Source organism: Camelus dromedarius, chromosome 25, assembly GCF_036321535.1.
Source record: "Camelus dromedarius isolate mCamDro1 chromosome 25, mCamDro1.pat, whole genome shotgun sequence".
Classification (NCBI taxonomy): Eukaryota; Metazoa; Chordata; class Mammalia; order Artiodactyla; family Camelidae; genus Camelus; species Camelus dromedarius.
The window spans coordinates 6,605,342-6,619,594 of record NC_087460.1 but is presented as its reverse complement, the minus strand read 5'-3'; the positions used below and the strand labels follow the sequence as shown (position 1 = coordinate 6,619,594).

Genomic DNA, 14,253 nt, shown 5'->3' with positions numbered 1-14,253 from the left:
GTAAATTTCTTTTTCCAATAGTTTTAGGAGGTCAGATAAATATGTCTATATGAAACGTACTTGGAATCAAATGACTGTTTCTGCATAAATTCATTATATTGGTTTTATACCATTTATTAGAAAGTATGTTTTCTGAAAGCTATTTCATGTCCTTTTGCAATTTCTCATGTGACAGAAGCATTACTACTGTTCAGCAAATCCTCAATAAATGCTCCACCGTGACAGATGCGGTGAGAATATACGCTCAGCATTGAGAAAGAAATTGGAATTTCTTGTACATACTACCTCTTTATACAAGTAAGTTTTTTAAGCTCACCATCCTGACTCATCTTAGAATATACCTCTTTAAGAATCCTTAAAGACAGATGTAAACTTGACTTTTGTGGTGATCGTTTTGTGATATATACAAGTATCAAATCCTTAGGTTACACATTTGAGACTAATATAATATTACATGGCAGTTACACCTCAATTAATTAATTAACTAATTAATTAAAAACTCTTTGCTCCCCCCATTTTCAAAAAAAAAAAAAAAGAGAATCCTTTCCACACTCCATCAATTTATTTAGGGAGAGCTTTACATATGACACCATAGCTCCCCATTCTTAACTTCATCATGGTAGCTGTTTCCAGAAACTGTACTTTTAAGTAGATATTTGTGACTTTCCTACAGGACTGTAAGTTCCTCTTAGAACTAAATGAAATGAGCAGAATATTCAGATATTCTGTTTCTACCATATTCACTTCTCTTTTTCTTGGTCTTTTACTTGAGGCACCTAACTGCAGCGAAAACTAAAGCTACTAACATAAAAGTAACTCTTTAAGCAAGTGTGATTTAGATTTCCCCATAGAAAGCCCACATTCATTTCCTTTTATAAACCAAATATTTTTTTAAAAATGTGGTTGCAAGAAAATGTCAGCTTACATTTCATATGTAGAGATCTAATTTTACTATGTAAAATGGACAATGGAAAATGTTGATTATCTGGAAAGAACATTGGTATAAAAATGTAAGAAGATAACGTTATTCTTTTTTTCCTTCAACTTGTTTTGTATTCAGTTATCTCGTTTGCTCTTGAACTTGATTCACACTTTCTTGTCCATTTTCTATCACCTACACTAAAATGTAAACTTCATGATGGTGAGAAATCTTGTCTAGATTGTTTAACATTCTCAAGGTCTAGAAAAGCACCCAGCAGATAGTTGTTACTACAAAAACTGTGTTGAATAAACTTGTTTATTGTTCAAGTTGAAACATATCACTGAATTTGCTTTCCTTCCTTCCTTGATATATCTTTAAGAATTTTGAGTTTGATAACCTTATTTTTCCTTAAAATTGTATGAAGTTTTCCTTTTTTTTTAAATATTATTTTTTGGGGGGAGTAGATTTATTTATTTATTTATTTTTATTTAATGGAGATCCTGGGGATTGAACCCAGGACCTCATGCATGCTAGGCATGTGCTCTACCACTGAGCTTTACCCTCCTCTGCTGATTTTTTTTTTTATCTTACTTTATATTTTATCTCAATGTAGTGAATAAATGAAAATAAATAAAATGTATACTGAATCAATCTTCTAAATTACACCAATATTTACTTATTTTTTATGCACACTGGGATTGTGTGTTTAAGTTCCTAATTCTTCTGCATAGGGTGTATATATAGTTGAAATCCAAGTTTATGTTTTTAAATTGGCATAAAAATTTCACAGCAGAAATTGCCTAATAATAACTCATTTCCTACTTTTTCTGCAGTGCTGCCTCATTTATTTTTTCATCTATGCATATGACTTTCTTGTCTGTATCTTTTCTCTCTTTCAATTTGCCTGATTTCTCTATGTTACCATGTTATTTTGTTGTAATGAACATAGCTTTAGCAAAGGTCTTAATTCTGGTAGGACAAGCCCCTTACCTTTTCTTCTTTAAAAGTGATAGTTCTACTCTTGGATTTTGCATTAATGAACATAGCATAAGCTGGGATATTAATCAGAATTGAATCTCTAAAATATTGTAGGATAATTGATATCTTTATTAGATCCAATGGTCCTATCAAAATTTAGTTGTTTTTGAAAATATTTCCATAAAATTATACAGTAAGTTCCACATAGATCTTGTCTATTTCTGTTAGATTTATACGTAAATACCTTACAGTGTTTCTGTTGTGGTTGTTAAGTTAGTGGTATATTAAAAATAAATTGTTTCTGTTTATAATTGACCTTAAACATAATAGTTTGTGCAAATTAATGCTACATTCAGTCATATAGTATTACTCCTGTTAACTGGTCATGAAATATTTTTTATCTTTGTAGATAAATATACCATCAGCAAAAAAAATTAAGTCCTTATATTTTTAGTCTTCTATGATGGTCTTAAATGTGCTGCAGAATCTCCACAATAACATCAAAAAGAAGTGGTATTAGTGATCACTTTGCTTTCACGATTTTCTAAAAGACTACTAATGCCTTGATGTTAAAAGTGACGTTTATATAGATACTGGTAAATATGCTGAAGATTGTTTTTATCATTCAAAGCTGTTGAATTCAAAGCTGTTGAAGTAAATATGCATTCCATCTTGGTGCAATCATTTTCTTTTCTATTTCTTTATTGTTTGGAGCAAATTGCCTTTAACAATTTTTCCTCCAAAGGAACATTACTATTACAATCCTCAAATAAATTCAATTTGGTCTTCTATACACTATATAGATGTAGTTCGATTTGGTTTGGTACTGCTGTAGGATTTTGGAATAATTTTCATAAGTAAGATTGACTTTTCCTTTTCTTATCTTAACACATTCTCATCTAATTTAGACATCAAGGTAATTCTCATTGTAGAGAAAAAAATAGCAACTCTTCTTTTTTTCCCTATAGTTTAGAAAAGTTTGTGTAATTTATAATGATTTCTTTCTTAAAATTTACTATTTCTCTGCTGTAAAACTATTTGACTTTTGTGTTACCCATACAGGAAGATTTAAAATAACCTACTGATTTCATTATAATTATTATAGCTTTATCAAACTTCGCAGAATCAACTTTTGCCTATGTTAATTTTATCTCACACATATTGTAAATAGTAAATAGATAGTGTCTATAGAATCGTCCTACTAACTAAAAATTATTGCCTAATTATTGCCTAAGAACATCCTTTATTCAGATTTCTTTACTTTTTTCCTAATGTTCTTTTTCTGTTCCTTTATCCCATCCAGGATAGCATGTTACATTTTGTCACTCTGTCTCTTTAAACTCTTTTTGGCTGTGACAGTTTCCTTATCATTTTTAAATGTAATGGAAATTAGACGCAGCTAAAAATCAGAACATTAGGGCATTAGTTGATTATGTTGCTATTCTGGCAAGAGATTTGGTGCTATTGTTCTGAGCAATAAAGAGAAATCCAAAAAGTAATGTCCCCAAGGAAGAAGGAGGAAAGAGTCCTATTGAAGAGCAGAGACAGATCTGAGGCGCCCATATACACCATAGACACAATCTTATTGGCCATAAATTAATAATGAATTAAAGTAGGCATATGATGATTTATCATGGAATTTTAGTTTTGTATACACTTAATATTTTCATTATTAAAATGTCATGTATGTACACATATATGTATTTATGTGAGCATATACATGTATGTCAGAGTATATATATATGAAAACTCTCTCTCTGTGGTTTCAACTTTTATGACAAAGCATACTTAATTCCACTCAAGCTTACAAAAGCCTATGCATAGGATGACCAAGAAGTTTTTAAATTTTTTTCTGTCTTTTTTCACACAGTACTTACAACCATATTTTATAACAAAATTTTCACTTCTGAAAAAAATTTAGAAAGAGGTTATATAATTCCACCATTTGTTCCTTAAAACTTTGGAGATTTCCGATCACTGATTTCACCATTTTTAAGTCATAAAATGATGTTAGGACCTAACATTTATTCCACTAAAAAAGGAAATTTTCTGTGTAGTGAGAAGGCGGAAGCAGTGTGGTTTGTGCTTTTTCAACAGAAAGAAGAGATAAGAATGACATTTTTTGCTGCACCTTTCTCAGGGATCCAAACTGGTTAGATATCTCTCGTTCAGTTCTAAACTGGGAACTCAGGACATGTCTAATTATCCAGAAGGCTCTTATCCACAAGAATCAGGACCGTCCTTTTCCAATCAGGTGTGTGTCTGTGTGTGTTGGTGTGTATGTGAGTATGTGTTTCTAACCACTATTATTCAAGAAATAAACTCTTGAGGTTTTTAACCTCAGGAAAGTGTCTAAAAATATTTACACCATAAAGTGATTCTAATTGTTTAAGTGTTTGAATTCACATTGCAGGCAAAGAATTTTTATTACTTCTAACGTGTACTCTTTTTCACTTTACTCAATGGTAGGTAAATAAGATGTATTTGTTGAAGAATCAAAAATTAGGATGTTGCTGTAGGATGGAACCTTGTCTCTAAACAAAACTAGAAGAACGAATCTTTACATTGAGGATTCGAGAACTGAATTTCAATTTAAATTCTCACACTTAATGAGTTTTCTACTCTTGTGCGAAAGCTTACGTTCTGTAACACACAACCTTACTTGCAAAATAAAACAATTTATTTTCATTGTTTCCAACGATCATGATCAAATATAAAACAGCTTTAACTTTTTAAAAAAATCTATGCACTGTGCATATTTATTAAATAGATTCTTTTCCTGGGAGCTTTGCTAGACAACATTAAGATGTTACTATATAAGCAAATGTGGGATTAATTTTGTTAATTATGATGGTGATGATAACTTATAGTAAATTATGACAATGATATGGACAGAACTTGAATGAAAACATACTAGGAAGAATCATTCAACAAAATTTCATATATCTTACTCAGATTTACCTTGCAAAGAAAGCAATTACCACCAAATAAAATAAGACTTAAAAAAAACCCATATGTGTTAATATTCAATATGAGTGATGGAAAACATTTTTGATTAAATATCTTAAAGTAGGTAAATTAAAAACAACTATTATTTTTTTTAACATTTTGAAATAATTGTTCACTATTTTACAGCAAGAGAAAGTTTAAAAGTTGATTTTTAACTTTATATGAATTATCATTTCTATTCTTTCCTTTTTTATATATGCATGAGTGAAAATTTTCTGGATTCTCACTTTTCTAATCTAAATTTATCAATTCACCACAGAAGAGGAAACAGAAAAAAAATCCCAGTTTTATTTTATTCAGAAATTCTTTCTAAAAAATGAAGACTTTGGATTCATCTCTGCGGTGGATGAGCAGTCATAATATATGATGGAGTCTATCCGAGATCGCTGGGCTCATCACGGCATCGGTAGGTCCTTGCCGCGGGAATGTAGTTTCGCCTGTTTGCTTAATTTCAAGATACCTAGAATTTGAGACAAGCATATAAGTTATAGTAAAGCAGCTTACTCTGATTCACTCATGTCTGTTTTATGTTAATTCATAGTATATTCATGTTATATTTGAACAAGTTAAATTTAATAATACTGTATCAAGTCGTCAAAAATTTGAAACGTTTCCTCCCTGTTCATTCCATTAACCACCCAAAGTCATGTATCTCACAGCTTGAGGCAGCCTAGAATAATAGCAGCATTAAGATTTGGAGCTAGAATTGAATTTTAATCAAACTTTACCAGTCTCTAGCTTTGAGCCTCTCTGGACTTAAGTTTCCTTTTCTATCAAATAGAGATGTAAAACATGCCACAATTACCTTAGTGGATTTCTGTGACATTCAAATCAAGTGACATATATTTGACAGTGATTCTTAAACTAAAATATTATATATTACTCAGCTGGTAGCATTATATTACATAACCAATATGACTTTGGCCATCTCTAAGATTCAGTTACTTCACCCACAGAATAATACCTACCCTTTTCACACATTTGATGATGAAATTTAAATTAAATTACATATTGTATGTACAAACTAAAACAATGTTTTGGCTTAATTTTAGGTATAAAAGGTATAATTTGTATTAGCTTTTCATTTATAAGAAGCTCTTACATATTCAGTAATGATTATACTATTTCAAAAAGAGAAAAAATGATTTTTCACTTGTTTGTTCAGAGGCAAGATTCTTTACTTGCCTTTATCCTAAAATTTTAGAGCTTACTATTTTATTCTTTATAAATACTTCACTCTAAAGAAAGTTAGACACAGTGGTATTTACTGTTAACCATGTGATTGACATTATTAACACTATATGCATATTATTATCTTTCAGTTTTTAAAATAGCCATACCAGGTTGAGTTAATACTCTGTCTTCCATCCTCCCTCCCCTTCACTCCCCACCTTCCTTCCTTCCTTCCTTTCTTCTTTTCTTTTCTTTTCTTTCTTTCTTTCTTTTTCTTTTTCTTTCTTTCTTTCTTTCTTTCTTTCTCTCTCTCTTTCTTTCTTTCTTTCTTTCTTTCTTTCTTTCTTTCTTTCTTTCTTTCTTTCTTTCTTTCTTTCTTTCTTTCTTCCTTCCTTCCTTCCTTCCTTCCTTCCTTCCTTCCTTCCATCCTTTCTTCCTTTCTTTCTTTCCTTTCTTCTTCTTTCATTTTGTGAAGTTATTAACTTAGTAAACGTGGCTCTATGAATTAAACATGTGTCTAACTCCCTAGACCCCTGAGAGTTTCTCATGATACAGTGTCTTTATTTCATTGCACATTATATTTCATTGCACATTAAGAATTGACTCATTTTAATCATACGTAGGATCTTGCTAAAGATATTTTGCCATAGAATAAATATAATTTTATTTATACTACAAAGTATGAAAGTCAAAATAACAAAGTAATAGAAAAATAATTTGATGTTATACTTTAAAAAGGCTATGAATGGAAATGGCTACTTAAGTTTTAAACATTAATGACTCAAGTGGCAGAAAGACCATGACATATTGGCCTGAACTGTTTTTCTCCAGAGATGAGTAAATCTGATAATTATGACCCTGAACTGGTGAAGCATGGTGCTTCTGCCAGGCGGAAAAAGGGAAGACACACAAGCAAACATGGAGAAAACTGTGAGTCCTGTATTCTGCTTGTCTCCTCTCAGTATGCCGAGGTGAATCTTAGAAACTGTGATCAACTTGGTGATAAGCACGCAGTTTCCTTTACCTTCATGAGGAGAGCAGTGTTGAGGTTAACTCTGATATGCTCTTGGAAGATATAATAAAATTTAGCAGAAACTGTTGAGTTTAGGATCTTTTCATGCCCTAAAAATGATGAAATGATCATGACGATGACAGTTGAGACACGCAGTTTCTAAGGGATTGCTCAGCAACTAACCTCAGGGACGAGTAAATAGAAATGGAAAACAGAAGCAAAAAGAAACACAAAATACCCTTCAGCTATGTTCTTAAACAGTCTGAAAGAGATGCCTTGATTGCTATTCACAGAAATGTTTCTGAGTGGTGAACGAGATACGTTCTCTGTCCTTTATCAAGCCTGAATATCATGAAAAATAAAGCCTGAAATAGTTTACACAGAAGGAAAAACAACAGGCTTCTCCCACCTATAAACTTTGATTAAATGTTAAAAAGCAAATTATTAAATAGCATCACTTTACAATGATTAATTATGGGAATGAAAATGTGCCATATGTAATAATCAAAGGGGAAATATTTTATGATCACATGCATAGTGTTGAAAAGGTGTCAGGTCAAAATCAGTATGAATTCCTAATTAAAAAGAGCTTAATTTTAAAAACTTCTAAAATATAAATACTGCCTTTGATATATATATATTTTCAAAAGCTGTCATTATGCTTATTGGTAAATGCTAGCAGCATTTTCATTGTATTTAGGAAAGGACAAGAACTTTTACTGTCGTTACTGTTGGGTCATATTGACTGTTCTGCTGCTGTTAACCAACATGAATAACCAAGAAAAGGAAAAAAATAAATGATATGAAATTAGAATTAAAAGGCAAAATTAATATTATTTGAAAAAATATGGGATTTAAAATATTTTTAAAAATCTTCAAAAGCCTCACCCCCAAATACTATGAACAATAAGGAAATCTAATAATGTGGACTTGATTGAAATCAGATATAAAAATCAACTGTCATACTAAATACAAAAACAAGGAAAATGTGACAAAGGAAAAATGCCATATTTATAAAACCAAATATCAGAAAAAATAAACTTTTCAATTGAAAACTCTAGAAATAAATTATTAACTTAAAGTGGTACTGATGAACATAAAGTAAGACATGCATAATGGAAATAGAAATTATTCAAGGATAAAAGCCAACATTTTCAAGATATAAATTATCTCTCTACATATACCTTTACTGTGATTCTATTGAAAAACCAATGTACCATATTTTTTAAGTGACAGGTTCCTGGAGAGCTGAGTTTAAAGTTCTTTAGGCACATATGAAATGTAATGATGGGGAAAATAGTCTGAAAAAGAAATGTAAGACAATATGTGGGCACTATCAAAGACTCCAGTGTATTATAAAACTAAGAAAATTTTACATCTAGTTTACATGGAGGGATGAATTAAATAATATAGGAATAAATGTAAATATAAATTATAATGTATTATTTGCTAAAGGTAGGATTTCATATCAATGAGAACACACTGATTTATTCAGCAAATATGTCAGAAAAATTCAGTGCCCACTTGGGAAGAATTTTTTTTATAAATTTAAGTTCCTACATCATTTATTACACACACAAACACACACACCAAATAAACCAAAGAAAGAAGGAAATCATATCATATTATGAAGGAGCATGGGCATAACTTAAGTTTATAAACTCAGAATAATGAAGGCATTTTTATTCAGATCACAAGCCATAAGCCATAAGAACCATATGCCGTAAAGGAAAGTTTGATCAAGTCAACCATTATCCATTTTAGCACCCCAAAATTACCATAAATAAAATTAAAACAGAAATAGTACCTGAGACATGTATTTGCAAAACATATGGAAAGAAATGAACTAATATTCTTAACCTGAAAAGTAAGAAACAAATCAGCTATTTAATATAAACAGGAGTCTCAGAGAAGTAAAATAAAAACAGTATTTAACCACAATGAAAGATGTTTAATCTTATTCATAACAGGAAAAACAAAGTTCAAATTTTTAAAACAATATTTCTTATCAGATTTACACATTTAAAAAATGTGAGTAATATGTAGTGTGGATGAAGTTGTGAGAAAACAGGCTTTTAAATTTATTTTTGGTTCTATATAAATGGGTAGAGCTTCCTTGGACTAGAACTTTCAATCATTTCAAAAATTTAAAACGCAAATGCCAGCTGGCCCAGCAGCTGCCCTTTAGGAAATTTCCCCTAGGGAGGTACTAAAAATTATGCACAATTGTGTATGAAATGTTAGTCATACCATTGTACCTAATAACAAAAATTAAGAAACAATTTAAATACGTATTGTAAAAATTAAAAATCTGCCAAGAATTAGTTTTTGCCTATTTACCAGTGAAACACAGTGTAAACAGATATTCATAAAAATTTGATAATTTTGTAAGACATGATATGGAATAATCACTAGCATATTTTCTTAAATGGAAATATTACCGAATATTTTGTTTGTTTCTTAAATATGTGTTTTAAAAAGGGAGTTGGAGGGAACTGTCCATATTTCTTATTGTACCTTTATGGAAAATTTTAAGTTTTAAAAATGAGAACTGTGATTTATTCTAAGGGAGGACTAGGGAATTTAAAGAGAGGAGTAGAAAGGGATATTACATTTTTATACTCTTATTTTTTAATAACTTACAAAGTACTTTTTTTACCTTTCCTGAGAAAAATAATTAAGGAGAAGCACGAATATCACGCTTCCCTCCCATAAACAAACACTTCTAGCTTTTGTATTAAACATGAAGCTACCAGAACCCTTTATCTTTTTTCCTCATCTTTCTCATTCCTTTTTTTTTTTTTTCTTTGACAGCATCTCCATTTTCCCTTGCCAGATCCGTTGCTGTAGCCATGGCGATCCGTTTCCTTGTAACGGTAATGCTAGGCAGTGCCATGATCATAAATTGTAAGTGGTAACAGAGAAGTAAATAGCAGCATTGTTCATCTAACAATCGTAATGCATTACTTTGATTCGTATTCAGAAGCGCAGAAATATAAGCCAGCAATATTGAATTTATTTTTCATTGAGCTTACATTTTTGCTATTAGTTTAGAAATTTGTCAGCCCACTTTTGCGTGGACTTACCACTTACGAACAACACAAACCCTGTAAATAACTATGATTATTTTAACAGCATTATTCAACCAAGGAACTCCGGATTCTCTGACAGGTAAGTGAAAATTTTCTAATATTTTGAAGCACAAACTACTGCATTGGTACATGCTGGGTACAGGCATGTATACAACGGCATTAACAAAAGACTGAAGGTGATTAGTTGTTATCCATAATTCATTGTAGATTTATTGACTTATTTATAAAGAGGAAGTACTTGTGGAAAGCAAAGGACACAGTTTTGGCATCTCTCTCTCTCTATACATATACTTATATATAAATGTGTAGAGATATGTCATTGGGAATGGTCATGAGTTAGTTATCTGGAATTTTGGGGTTGGAATAAAAAAAATATTTAACCTGTCTAGATAAAATCTTCTATAATGTTGAGACATGCAGAATTAATGATATAGTCTATCTTTCTAGGAAGTTACTGTGGTCCATGTCCAAAAAACTGGATATGTTACAGAAATAACTGCTACCAATTTTCTAATGAGAGCAAAAGCTGGTACCAGAGCCAAGCTTCTTGTATGAATCAAAATTCCAGTCTCTTGAAGATATATAGCAGAGAGGACCAGGTTGAGTATTTGATTTTTTTTTAATTTAAAAAAAGATTAAAAATTTTTTTTATTGAAGTGTAGTTGATTTACAATGTGTTAGTTTCTGGTGTACAGAAGGGTGATTCAGTTATACATATATTATTTTTCATATTCTTTTATGTTATGGTTTATTACAAGACATTAATACAGTTCCCTGTGTTATAATGTAGGACCTTTTTGTTTATCTGTTTTATACATAGTAGTTTTTATCTGCTAATTCTAAACTCCCAATGTATCCCTCCCCCACCCATTTCTCCTTTGGTAACCATAAATTTGTTTTCCATCGATGAGTTTGTTTCTGTTCTGTAGATAAGCTCATTTGTGTCACTTTTTAGATGCCACAAGTAAGTCATATCACAAGTTATTTGTCTTTCTCTTTCTGACTTAGAATGAGAATTTCTAGGTCCATCCATGTTGCTGCAAAGTAAACATTGATTTTATTTGTGGTTTCAAACAGGACTTCTTTAAATTGGTGAAGTCGTATCATTGGCTGGGACTAGTACAAATTCCAGCGAATGGTTCCTGGCAGTGGGAAGATGGTTCCATTCTCTCGGCTAATCAGTAAGTTTCTGTGCCAGGAGGTCTCTGTTTGTGGATTTGTCCCTCAGTTGCCCCTATGATCACTCAACTATCACATTTTCCTTCACGCAATGCCAGGACATCCCCATATTCTAACAGATTCAACAAAAAACCTCTTAGGGCCTAAATTTAGGAACTAGTGGAGCGGAGCAGCCAATATCAATAATAATGAGTAACATTATGTTGATGGATGTTTGGATAGTTCCCAGTTGTTGACTATTATTACAAATAAAGCTACTTGCAATGAGCACTTATATGGAAGTCTTTGTAGGAACACAGGCTTTCCTTTCTCTTACATAAATATCTAGGAGTGGAATGGTTGAACCATATGACGGATGTATGTTAAGCTTTTTAAGAAACTCTCAAACTGTTATCCAAAGAGGTTGTGCAGTTTTACATTCCTATTAGCAGTGTGGGAGCGTTCCAGTGGCTCTACATCCTAGTCAACACTTGTTATAGTCAGCCTCTTAAATATTAGTCATTATCATAGGTGTGTAGTGGTATCTCCTTGTGGTTTTAACTTGTGTTTTTCTAGTGGCTAATGATACTGGACATCTTTTTTTGTGCCTATTTACCATTTATTTAAAATTTTCTGTTTATTGATTTCATTTTTATTTTTATTTACTATCTCCTTACTCAGGGTGGACTTTTCTTTTCCTAGTCTCTTCTGGTGAAAGCTGACATAGTGATTTGAGACCTTTCCTTTTTTCTAACAGAAGCATCCATGCTATTAATATTTGAAATGATTTGGCAACATCCCCACATATTTTGAGATACTGTGTTTTCATTTTAATTTAGTTCAAAATAGTTTCTAAATTCCTTTTTGCATTAGTTTGAACTATCAATTACTCAGAACTGTGTTATTTAGTTTCTAACATTTGGGGATTTTCCAGAGATCTTCCTGTTACTAATTCTAATTTCATTCCATTTTGATCACAAAACATATTTATTATGAATTGGCTCCTTTTAAATTTATTTAGATAAGTTTTATGGACAAGACTTGGTCTATCTTTGGAAATATTCTATGTGCACTTGAACAGAATGTGTATTACATCATTTTGAGGTAGAGTGTTCTATAATTTCAATTAAGTCAAGTTGGTTGAGAGTGTTGCTTAAGTCATATATCTCCTTTCTGATTTTCTGTTTTATCCATTATTGAGAGAGTTATTGAAATCTTAGATTATAATTATGGATTTATGTATTCTGCTTCCAGTTTAAATAGTTTTTGCCTAATGTATCTTGAAGTTCTATTATTAGGTGCATAAATATTTAGGATTGATAAATTTATGGCTCTGTCATTAGGCAATGAGTTCTGTCTCCCTAATGATATTTTGTGCTATGAAATCCTACTTTGTTTAATATATATATTACTACTCCAGTTGATTAGTGTTAATATGGCACATAATTTTGCATTCTCTTATTTTTAACCTATGTGTATCTTTATACTATATCTTTATATGTTTTGTAGACAGAATATAGTTGGACTGATTTTTCATAATCTGACAGTCTCTGCACTTTTAAATTGGAAGTTTAAAACATTTACATTTAGTGTGATTATATGGTTAAGTTTAAGTGTATTTTCTTGCTATTTATCTTTTATTTGTCTAATTTGCTATTAATTCTTATTTTCCTTTTTTGGACTTTTAAGAATATTTTAATTTATTGTAAAATGTTATCTATTTTCTTGGCTTACTAGGTATTACTATTTGTTTCATTTCAAAGTTTGCTCTGAATTTTATTACACATATCTTTAACTGATCAATTGCTATTATGTCACTCATGTATAGTATAGGATTCCTGTAAAAGTATTCTCTCATTTCTCTCTTCCCACACTTTGTACTATTTTTTCCAGCTTTATCAAGATGTGACTGACATATAACATTGTGTACATTTAAGGTGTATAATGGATGATTTGATATACATATATATTATGTAATGATTACCACAAAAAAAGGTTATTTAACACAACCATCACCTCACATGACTACAGATTTTTTTCTTGAGAATGTTTAGGATTTACTCTCTTAGCAACTTTCAGGTACATATATTGTTAACTATAGTCACCATGCTGTTTATTAGATATATTATTAGATAATATAGACAATATTAGATATATATTATTAACTCTCTTGTATATATATTTGTTTATTTTAGAACTTTCCTCTTAATATCTGTATTTATTGCTATAAACCTCCCTCTTAAAACTGCTGCTGCATGCTCTAAATTTTCGTATGTTCTGTTTTTATTTTCATTTGTCTCAAGACACTTTTGATGTTCTTTTTCATTTCTTCTTTGACTTCATATATGAAGAGATTCCAGACTTTCTAAATCAACAAATTTCCAATCTATAAAAAAATAGCAACACATAATTTATAATAGAATGCATTTTTTACTTTTATTAGCTGACTTGGCTATATTTTGCATACCTATGAATTAAGAAAGGGCAGGCATGGTCTTAGAATCTCCTGAAATGGTATTACTTCAGTACCTCTATTTAAATATTGTTTCATTTTTATATGTATGCATTAGTAAAGTTGTGAATATAATCTGTCCTTCTCTCCAATCTAGGCTAACAATGGTTAAAATGCAGAACGGAACATGTGCAGTCTATGGCTCAAATTTTAAAGCTTATACAGAAAATTGCCTAAATCCAAACACATACATCTGCATGCAGAGGAGTGTATAAAAGCTTATAATTTATAAAATATAAAGAATCAAAAGAAATTCTCTGAGTGTTCTCCTCGAAGAAAACTTGGAAGAAAATGCCTCCAATAGTTATGTTAATTTTCATATACATTTAATAAATTATTGTTGAATTAAGTTTTAAATTGTAATTTTATTAAATATGCACAACTATTAAACTAACAA

At 30.7% G+C, this 14,253-nt stretch overlaps 1 protein-coding gene across 3 annotated transcripts; it reads left to right on the top strand.

The window, feature by feature from the left end:
• The first annotated feature begins 187 nt into the window (after positions 1 to 187).
• Positions 188 to 14,253, top strand: KLRK1 (killer cell lectin like receptor K1). Of its 3 annotated transcripts, none has more exons than XM_010986198.3 (9): positions 188 to 297; positions 3,998 to 4,154; positions 5,210 to 5,315; positions 6,914 to 7,012; positions 9,909 to 10,001; positions 10,230 to 10,265; positions 10,634 to 10,785; positions 11,264 to 11,367; positions 13,954 to 14,253. In XM_010986198.3, the coding sequence occupies exons 3-9, from the start codon at positions 5,273 to 5,275 to the stop codon at positions 14,069 to 14,071; spliced, it is 645 nt and encodes a 214-aa protein (XP_010984500.1). In that variant the 5' UTR covers positions 188 to 297; positions 3,998 to 4,154; positions 5,210 to 5,272; the 3' UTR covers positions 14,072 to 14,253. The 3 variants fall into 3 exon arrangements, with proteins under 3 accessions (XP_010984500.1, XP_031299955.1, XP_064335109.1); XM_031444095.2 differs by having other exon boundaries at positions 189 to 297; positions 5,169 to 5,315; XM_064479039.1 differs by having other exon boundaries at positions 279 to 297; positions 4,041 to 4,154; positions 5,169 to 5,315.

Bases quoted from the DNA above. Each gene is read 5' to 3' on its own strand.
- KLRK1 (XM_010986198.3), top strand. From the start codon at position 5,273: ATGATGGAGTCTATCCGAGATCGCTGGGCTCATCACGGCATCG. The intron at 5,316-6,913 runs GTAGGTCCTTGC...GTTTTTCTCCAG, and splicing joins CTGGGCTCATCACGGCATCG to AGATGAGTAAATCTGATAAT. The intron at 7,013-9,908 runs GTGAGTCCTGTA...TTTCTTTGACAG, and splicing joins AAGCAAACATGGAGAAAACT to CATCTCCATTTTCCCTTGCC.